General features: G+C 41.9%; 1 protein-coding gene across 1 annotated transcript; it reads right to left on the reverse strand.

Moving 5' to 3' along the window:
* Nucleotides 1-3,453: 3,453 nt before the first annotated feature.
* LOC123137713 (neural Wiskott-Aldrich syndrome protein) lies at nt 3,454-6,452 on the reverse strand. Its single transcript, XM_044557550.1, has 3 exons — nt 5,812-6,452; nt 5,581-5,635; nt 3,454-4,311 (listed from the first exon to the last, which is right to left on the reverse strand). The coding sequence occupies exons 1-3, from the start codon at nt 6,331-6,333 to the stop codon at nt 4,094-4,096; spliced, it is 795 nt and encodes a 264-aa protein (XP_044413485.1). The 5' UTR covers nt 6,334-6,452; the 3' UTR covers nt 3,454-4,093.
* Nucleotides 6,453-9,853: the final 3,401 nt, after the last annotated feature.

Below are 9,853 nucleotides of genomic sequence, written 5' to 3' on the forward strand. Positions count from 1 at the left end.
TACTTTATAAAAGATTCAATCGCAATTGTCGCTTTCAAGAGGCCTCATGCATAGGGTGTATTTTCTTATGGTCATATGATTTTGAGGGGACATCTTTGTAATAGATTCAATCGCGATTGTCGCTTTCGATCAAGAGGCCTCATGCATAGGGTGTATTATCTTATGGTAATATGATTTCGACGGGACATTGGCGGTAAACATGTAGCTCTGTAGTTTGTAATAATATTCATATAGATTAACAGAACATTGTGGCAAACTACAAAGATTTGTTTCAGTCATAGGTTAGGTCAGTGGTATCAAATTTTCAGTACCATGGGGATCTGCTGAGGATCTGTGGTATGATTCCACTTGCTCATGCACTTTATGATTGGTTTTCATAACATATGCTCACGGCATATGGTTCATCTCTTGCATCGATTACATGGACAATCATAGATCCTAGTACGTGGACTAACCATGGTTTCACTATTTATGTAGAACTATGCAGAACAGAAACAGGAGCAATGAACGGATGTCATTGTTAACATCTTCACATGCGTGCAAATCAGCCTGTCGAGGAGTTTGCCGCCGCCGATGCGCAGTCCGGAGACAGTCGCGTCAGTGTGGGCGACGGCGTCTGAAGGATTGAAGAGAAAGCATGCACCTATGTTGGCGAGGAGGTCGTCGTCGTGGATGTCGCGGGCGTCGTCCTGGATGTCGCGTCGTCGGCGTCGTCGGTGCGGGCGTCCTCGGCGCGGGCGTTTCGGTGGAGGGCAACTCTGAAGAGCGACAGGAGGATTGGTCGCCACTAATTTTGGAGCGGATGTGGCTGTTTCGGTGTGTTTTTTCTTTTCTTTTTGTTGGCGTTGGGTGAAGGACGGCAGAGTTTCGTCCGCCCACCTAAATTGCTTAGCGTACAACGTCAGGGGTACTTTTCTGTATTCACGGTTAGATCCCATTGAGTAGGCTTATCTTGACCCTCCAATTGATGTGTTTTCTTCTGTGTACAGTAAGCGGTGTGCGTTTAGGGGAGTTAACGTTTGCTTATTTTATAGTAGTAGAGATAACACATGGTAAAAAAAATCAAAATCCAAAAAAAAAAAAAATTGCCATGATCTAGAAACTACCCATGCTACAAAAAAATTGTGATGGTTCAAAAATTCCCATGTTTCATAAAAATGAAATTGTCATGGTCCATAGAATAAATTTACCATGGTCCATGAAATGAAATTGCATGGTCAAATTTTTTTACCATGGTCAACTAAAAAAGATGCCACCGTCTATAAAATAAATTTGATATGGCCCAAAAATCAAAATTACCATGGTAAATTACAAAAAATAATTACCATGGTAAATTACAAAGCATGCACCTATGTTGGCGAGTAGGTCGTCGTCGTGGATGTCGCGGGCGTCGTCCTGGATGTCGCGTCGTCGGCGTCGTCGGTGCGGGCGTCCTCGGCGCGGGCGTTTCGGTGGAGGGCAACTCTGAAGAGCGACAGGAGGATTGGTCGCCACTAATTTTGGAGCGGATGTGGCTGTTTCGGTGTGTTTTTTCTTTTCTTTTTGTTGGCGTTGGGTGAAGGACGGCAGAGTTTCGTCCGCCCACCTAAATTGCTTAGCGTACAACGTCAGGGGTACTTTTCTGTATTCACGGATTAGATCCCATTGAGTAGGCTTATCTTGACCCTCCAATTGATGTGTTTTCTTCTGTGTACAGTAAGCGGTGTGCGTTTAGGGGAGTTAACGTTTGCTTATTTTATAGTAGTAGAGATAACACATGGTAAAAAAAATCAAAATCCAAAAAAAAAAAAATTTGCCATGATCTAGAAACTACCCATGCTACAAAAAAATTGTGATGGTTCAAAAATTTCCATGTTTCATAAAAATGAAATTGTGATGGTCCATAGAATAAATTTACCATGGTCCATGAAATGAAATTGCATGGTCAAATTTTTTTACCATGGTCAACTAAAAAAGATGCCACCGTCTATAAAATAAATTTGATATGGCCCAAAAATCAAAATTACCATGGTAAATTACAAAAAATAATTACCATTGATCAAAAAATAAATCTGCCATGTACAATTTCTTTTGTAATATTACCCTTAAACAAAGGGAAGAAACTAGGGTTCGAACCCGGATCTCCCAAATGGAGGCTTAAGGTGTTAGCTAGTGCAGTGAACTACTGTGTTTGCACATAAGAGCGTTCCCGCCGGCTTTATGTTCTACCAAACAAGTTTTACTAGAACTGATGTGTTTCCTCTTTGCTGCTTCATGATCTGTGCGGTTATCCAACGGCATCTAGCACGTTCACGTGAGGTGAGTAAAAATCAACGTCAAAGTTTTTTTTAGCTTTTTTGAAGTTAATATCACATGTCTCTAGCACAATAATATGATTAAGACCCTCGTCCACATCTTTATCTTCGTGTCGGACCCTGCATATTTTTTGCCCCCACGCACCATACTAACTCTCTTTCCGAACCCTTTATAGGTCCACATCCTCTATTTTAACATTATTAACAAATTTGAACATATATAATGCGGTGATCTAAATTTATAAAAATAATAAAACGAGAAGATATAATATTAGCAACAAATTTAAAATAACAATAGAACAGTAATAAACAGATTAACCGGGAGTAGCAGCAGTAGCAAACAGCCCGATCGCAGTGTAAAAATGCGAAGCTCCAAAAGCCCAGCTCCACGAAATGCAGAATGAGAAGTTGCCCAATATTACCATCGAAGTGCCACCGCCAAGTGAAGCCGAGCGAATCGGTACGCTCGCCAAAACAGATCGCTGGTCGTTCCCTCGATGGAATCGGTACAGGAGCTCGTTCCCTGGATGTCTAGCCCAAACTGGTCTGCCTCCAACGGCCCAAACTAGAGCCCAACAAGGCTAGCAGCCTCCCGAGCGGGCCAAATCACCAGGAGAAGCTACCACGTGCAGAACGCTTCGCTGATCGCTAGGTGGAGTACGAAGCCAGCTTCTGAAGCAGATTTTGATTTTGAGAAGTTTTGAAAGTTTGGAGGAGATTAGAACAGGCCCTTAATGTTGATTCATGTGAGATTGAGGTCACTGTGAGCTGGTCCCTTATCAAGTATTGATAGGAGGAATCTAATTTCAGTGGTGTGTCTGGCCACTTGACTGTTTACCCTCCTGTCCAAATTCAATATGTTTGAAATGCTATTTTGTACTGTTAACGTTATGACAATACATATTACATATTGTTGCATGTATGGACAAAGGATTGATATGTTGTCGTTCAGTGTTTTGTGGTAAACCAATCGCTTACAAAATAGCTGACTACTATGGTACATGTGACCACGCATTCCAAAAAGGCGTGTTTAACCTTCGCGGTCCATGGTTGTCGGTCACGCTGCCGACATGGCACGGCCTTGTCTCGCCTAACACACATGACCCTGACTTGGCACCGACTGACCATCAACCCTTATCCAACCCCACAGTGAGCTTAGTGAACTTAAGGATAAGGATGTTAAAACTAAATCATACTACTTCCGTCCGGGTTTATTGATCCCCATTGTATTTCGTACCAAATTTTGACCATAGATTAAACTAATAAAATGTTCACGCATGTCACAAAACATTATATTTTTAAAAACTATGTTCAAATACGAATCCAATAAGATAATTTTTCTTGACATGCATTAATATTTTATTAGTTAAATCTTTAGTCAAAATTTGGCACAAACTACAAAGGGGACCTATAAACCAGAACGGAGGTAGTAACTCCCATCAATTTAAAGAGTACTTCCTCTGTAAACTAATATAAGAGTGTCTAGATAACTAAAATAGTAATCTAAACGCTCTTATATTAGTTTACGGAGGGAGTACATTACAAATCAGAAAGTTTCAATTTGAAGGGAACATCTCAATTTGCAGCTTGGCGCGTCCGAAACACCTCTTTGGCAACCCCATAATACATTATTTTACCACCAAGCCAAACAAGAAAATTCCAGCCAACAGGAGATCCACCAACCACATAAGACCCTTGCACTGTTTTCACGAGGTGCTTTGGGTGATTTGCCATCTCACTGCTTAGGGTTCCCTTCCCCTCTGGTATTTTCTCTGCTGCACTCGCTGAGTTATCACTTATCAGGCTTGGGTGGCCGGTGCACCATCATTTGCAATATTAGGAGGAACTGCAGGCTGACCTGTCGGAGGAACTTGATTTCTTTCTCCAGATGGAACTGGCTCTGTGGGCTCGTCCTTCACAGCTCCAGCTAAAGGCTTCTCTGACGGTTTCATGGATTCAGAAGAGACACCGAGATCAAGCCTCATTTTCTTGGAGAGTTCCAAAACTGTCTTTATCTCTGAAACACAAAAAGCCAATGCATGTCAAGATCCAGCATGTTAAGAAAAATAAATGTGCGTGATGAATAAAACCTGAGATACCTCTGGTGGGTAATGTCAGTTATTCTCGATACCGGAGAAAATTTTGCAAACATCTATCATGACATGTAGAAATTCCTTAACGGAATAAACGGATACAAATGAAAAAAATTGTATGAGTTGCAGTGTTGTGAAGAACATATTTTTGCATAACAGCGCGAAGCATCTAGAACGATATGGTGCATAACAGGTTCGTCAAATGAGGACCCAAGTTCTCACATGCCAATAAGTCATGAATGATGAATCTAAGAGATAAAGACAAGCTAATACTCCCTCTGTTTTAATTTACTCTGCATATTAGCTTCGTCTCAAGCCAAACTTTGATCGAGTTCATACAAAAAGTTATTAACATCCATAATACCATTAGAAGTATCACTGAATATATTTTCGTATCATATATATTTGTTATTGTGAAATTTTATATCATTTTCTATAAACTTGGTCAATCTTTATAAAGTTGGACTAAGGTCAAAACTAATATGGAGTAAACAAAAACGGAGGGAGTAGTTTGTATGCTTCAATTTGCAGGACTGTAACATAGACTGCATCAAGCTCAAAATGCAAACGCACAACATAGATGATCCACACACAAAAAGAACCAACAAACTACAGTGTTGGTATATTTTATCCTAGCTCTCGAACTAGATGATATATTTTTAGAATGCATAAAATTATATTTGCGGCCTTGCTGGTACAGTAGTAACTAACGGTTGAACACCAGCGTCAAACCAAATAGATGCCTGCCTGTCCATAGACAGATCAATAGATTATTCAGAAGCTATCTACTCCCTTCGTAAAGAAATATAAGAGCGCTTAGATTACTGAAGTAGTGATCTAAACGCTCTTATAATTCTTTACATAGGGAGTAGTAAATTGCCTCCTTTTAGTCCTTACATACTCCCCACACTCAAAGGATATTATGCGTATAGATGATAACCCATCGATTCAATCAATCCTCAGCCTGTGGACTTCTCCACCATTCTCCAGGTTAACACAGCCCTCCTCTGCTGCCGGCAGGGTGGAAAACATAACTGAGGATGCCTCTGATGAAATTATGCTATGCAAAAGGGTTCATATTCGATGACTGAAGAACCTTTTGTTTGTCTATTTTTCTTTCCTGTATCCTAGGTCGTCTAAAATAACTGATGTCTTTCTAACATGGCATATGTTCCAGAGAGAGAAAAAAATACCTCTCAGAATCTCTCGAGCAGCATCACTCTTTCGGAAATCAGTAGCTTCGTGAACCTTAAAACAGAGGTAAACAGTTCAGAGCAAATTGCGGTCTTGCAGCCAAATATAAAATTTGCCCACAACCTCAGTTTTCCGGAGGTTAGAGACCAACTAGCTAGCCATTTCCACAATGCATAGCAACTAACTAGTATTGTGAAAAATATTACAGTGTGGCATGAGGGAGTGCGGACCTGGACGAAGCGGAGGCGGAGGTCGGCAACGGCGGCCCGGATCTTGTAGTAGGCGGAGGTGTGGAACCCCGCCTCCTCCAGCTTCCGCCTTTTCGGCGCCGGCGCATCGGGCTGAGGAGGAAAAGGAGGGGGGAAATGGGAGACCTTGGCCGCGATTTCCGGGGCTGGAGGATGAGGAATTGGCCGACCGACGGTCTCGGCGGTTGCCGTCGGGGCGGCCATGTGGTAAGGACTATGAGAGACCTTTGCCGCAGGCTCCGTCGTTGTTGTTGGAGGAGGAGGTGGCGGAGCGGCGGTGTCGGCTGCTGAGGTCGGAGGGGCTGGAGCTGGCGGCGGCGGCGCGGTGGTGTCGGCGGCTGCGGTTGGAGGGGCTGGAGCAGGCGGCGGCGGGGCGGAGGTGTCGGCTGCTGCGGTCGGAGCAGCCATATCAGAAGGGGCAGGAGAGACCTTCGCCGCGGGCTCCGGGGCAACTGGAGTCAGCGGGGCGGCGGCGGTGTCGGCGGCTGCCGTCGGAGTGGCCATGTCTCGGTGCGGCTAGGGGAATGTTATTTTCGACTGCCGGCGGCGGCGTGCTTGGCCTGGCCTGGATCTCGGCTTCGGTGTGTGTCTGGTATCGATCCAAGCTAGACCCGCGGGCAGCCTTTTTCACCGGTAAAATTCTTTTTATCCAAACGATAGATTATTTTTTTGAGACAAGATAGATGATAAGTGCCACAGGCACGAAGCAAATCCGGTCCTGATATTTTTTAAACTAAAATTACAATTCGAAAAGAAAAAACAAACCTAAATGAAAACTGAAAATTGTTATCCGAAAATAAAGTAGTCATGAATAACTAACGTTATCATCCTTGCATCACTAAGTTTGTCATCAAAAGCGTTCGGAGTTGACATGTGTTCGTGCCACACGTGTGACATTAATTAGGGTCATTTTCTAAAGCTTGAAGGCCTAAAATTTATGGGAAACGCTTACCATCACTCAAAAATGACGCACGCATCAGCCTCTTTGTGGCCGTCGGATATCATTTGATCGGATGGCTTGGGTAACAACCTATTTACATATTATAGGTTTGCAACTGAGCCACTATTGCAATCTCCCCCACCAATAGTTGTTACAGGATCCGGATCTCATGTGACTAGTTGACTACCTCCTTCGTACTCGGGTGTTTTCCGTGGGGTCACTCGACGGCGGGGCAGTTGCGACATCTTTCATTCCATTCTGCAACATCATCCATGTTGCATTCAGCAGCATCATCTATGTTGCAAAAAGTGAAAAACAATATGCAACACAACCACTATTGCAAATATTTTCTGCAACATGAGCTCTTTGCAGAAAAAACCGCGACACCGTCTTCGTTGCAATGATAAGGACGTGGCTGGATCATTGGATGATGCCATATCTAGCCGCTGTCGAAGCGCGGGTCTTTTGGAAAGATCGTCGACCAACGCATAGTGATACGTCTCCGTCGTATTTACTTTTTCAAACACTTTTGCCCTTGTTTTGAACTCTAACTTGCATGATTTGAATGAAACTAACCCGAATTGACGTTGTTTTTAGCAGAACTGCCATGGTGTTATTTTTGTGCAAAAATAAAAGTTCTCGGAATGACCTGAAAATCCACGGAGCAACTTTTCAGAATTAATAAAAAATACTGGCGAAAGAATTAGCGTCAGGGGGGCCGCACCCTGTCCACGAGGGGGGCGCGCCCCTGCCTCGTGGGCCCCCTGGACGTCCACCGACCTCAACTCCAACTCCATATATTTGTTAATTCTTTCATGCTTCACTTATATTATTTTAGAGCACGGTGGTGTCTTAATTTTGAAGAAATTGCTAGTCTCTCATGCTTCACTTATATTATTTTGAGAGTCTCTTAGAACAGCATGGTATCTGCTATGATCATAAAGTTGGTCCTAGAATGATGAGCATCCAAGTTGGGTATAATAAAAACTATCATAAAAATTGAATTGGATGCTATGATCAATTTGATATTTGTTAATTGTTTTGAGATATGGAGGTAGTGATATTAAAGTCATGCTAGTTGGGTGATTATGAATTTAAAGAATGCTTTGAAGTTAGCAAGCCCCTTAGCATGCACGTATGGTTAAAATTGTGTAACAAATTTGAAACATGAAGTGTACTTGGCTTGTGCATCCTTATGAGTGACGGTCGGGGACGAGCGATGGTCTTTTCCTACCAATCTATCCCCCTAGAAGCATGCGCGTAGTACTTGGTTTTTGATGACTTCTAAATTTTTGCAATAAGTATATGAGTTCTTTTGACTAATGTTGAGTCCATAGATTATACGCATTTTTACCTTTCCACCTTTGCTAGCCTCTTCGGTACCGTGCATTGGCCTTTCTCACCTTGAGAGTTGGTGCAAACTTCACCGGTGCATACAAACCCCATGATACGATACGCTCTATCACACATAAACCTCCTTATATCTTCCTCAAAACAGCCATCATACCTACCTATTATGGCATTTCCATAGCCATTCCGAGATATATTGCCATGCAACTTTCCACCGTTCCGTTCATCATCATGACATACTTTACTTTTGTCATATTGCCATTGCATGATCATGTAGTTGACATCGTACTTGTGGCAAAGCCACCATGCATTATTTTTCATAAAATGTCACTCTTGATTCATTGCACCATCCCGGTACACCGCCGGAGGCATTCATATAGAGTTATATCTTGTTCTAGTTTCGAGTTATAATCCTTATGTTGTAATCACTAGAAGTGTGATGATCATCATTATTAGAGCATTGCCCAAAGAAAAAAAAAGAAAAAAAAAGAAAGGCCAAAAGAAGAAGAAAAAAGAAAGGCCCAAAAAAGGAAAAGAAAAAAAAGAAGAAAAAGAAAAAAGAAAAAATAATAAATAAATAAAAAGGGCAATGTTACTATCTCTTTTTCCACACTTGTGCTTCAAAGTAGCACCTTGTTCTTCATGTAGTGAGTCTCATATATTGTGCTTCAAAGTAGCACCATGTTTTTCATATAGTGAGTCTCATAAGTTGTCTTTTTCATACTAGTGGGAATTTTTCATTATAGAACTTGGCTTGTATATTTTTATGATGGGCTTCCTCAAAGGCCCTAGGTCTTCGTGAGCAAGCAAGTTGGATGCCCACCCACTAGTTTTCTTTTGTTGACCATTCATTTATAGCTCTAGTGCATCCGTTGCATGGCAATCCCTACTCCTCATGTTGACATCAATTGATGGGCATCTCCATAGCCCGTTGATTATCCTCGTCAATGTGAGACTTTCTCATTTTTTGTCTTCTCCACACAATCCCCATCATCATATTCTATTCCACTCATAGTGCTATATCCATGGCTCACGGTCATGTATTGCGTGAAGGTTGAAAAAGTTTGAGATTATTTAAGTATGAAACAATTGCTTGGCTTGTCATCGGGGGTATAGAAGTTGGGAACATCTTTGTGTGACAAAAATGAAGCATAGCCTAACTATATGATTTTGTAGGGATGAGCTTTCTTTTTCCATGTTATTTTGAGAAGACATGATTACTTTGATTAGTATGCTTGAAGTGTTACTATTCCTTTTATCAATATGAACTTTTATTTTGTATTCATTTGGATCTGAACATTCATGCCACAATAAAGAAAATTACATTATGAATTATGCTAGGTAGCATTCCACATCAAAAATTCTCTTTTTACCATTTACCTACTCGAGGACGAGCAGGAATTAAGCTTGGGGATGCTTGATACGTCTCCAACGTATCTATAATTTTTTATTGTTCCATGCTATTATATTACCCCTTTTGGATGTTTATGGGCTTTATTTTACACATTTATATCATTTTTGGGACTAACCTACTAACCGGAGGCCCAACCAATATTGTTGATTTTTGCCTATTTCAGTATTTCGAAGAAAAGGAATATCAAACGGAGTCCAAACGGAATGAAACCTTTGGGAGCGTGATTTTTTGAACGAACGTGATCCAGAGAGCTTGGAGTGCAAGTCAAGAAGCTTCCAAGGGCCCCATGAGATAGGGGGCGTGCCCCCCTGTAGGGCGCG

Source organism: Triticum aestivum, chromosome 6B (genome assembly GCF_018294505.1).
Source record: "Triticum aestivum cultivar Chinese Spring chromosome 6B, IWGSC CS RefSeq v2.1, whole genome shotgun sequence".
Lineage (NCBI taxonomy): Eukaryota > Viridiplantae > Streptophyta > Magnoliopsida > Poales > Poaceae > Triticum > Triticum aestivum.

What these genes read in the sequence shown, in the direction of transcription:
- LOC123137713 (XM_044557550.1), bottom strand. Translation starts at nt 6,333, where the DNA reads ATGGCCACTCCGACGGCAGCCGCCGACACCGCCGCCGCCCCGCTGACT. An exon ending in TCCGCCTCCGCTTCGTCCAG is followed by an intron (nt 5,636 to 5,811) that starts GTCCGCACTCCC and finishes CTCTGTTTTAAG; the next exon opens with GTTCACGAAGCTACTGATTT. An exon ending in TGCTCGAGAGATTCTGAGAG is followed by an intron (nt 4,312 to 5,580) that starts GTATTTTTTTCT and finishes TTTGTGTTTCAG; the next exon opens with AGATAAAGACAGTTTTGGAA.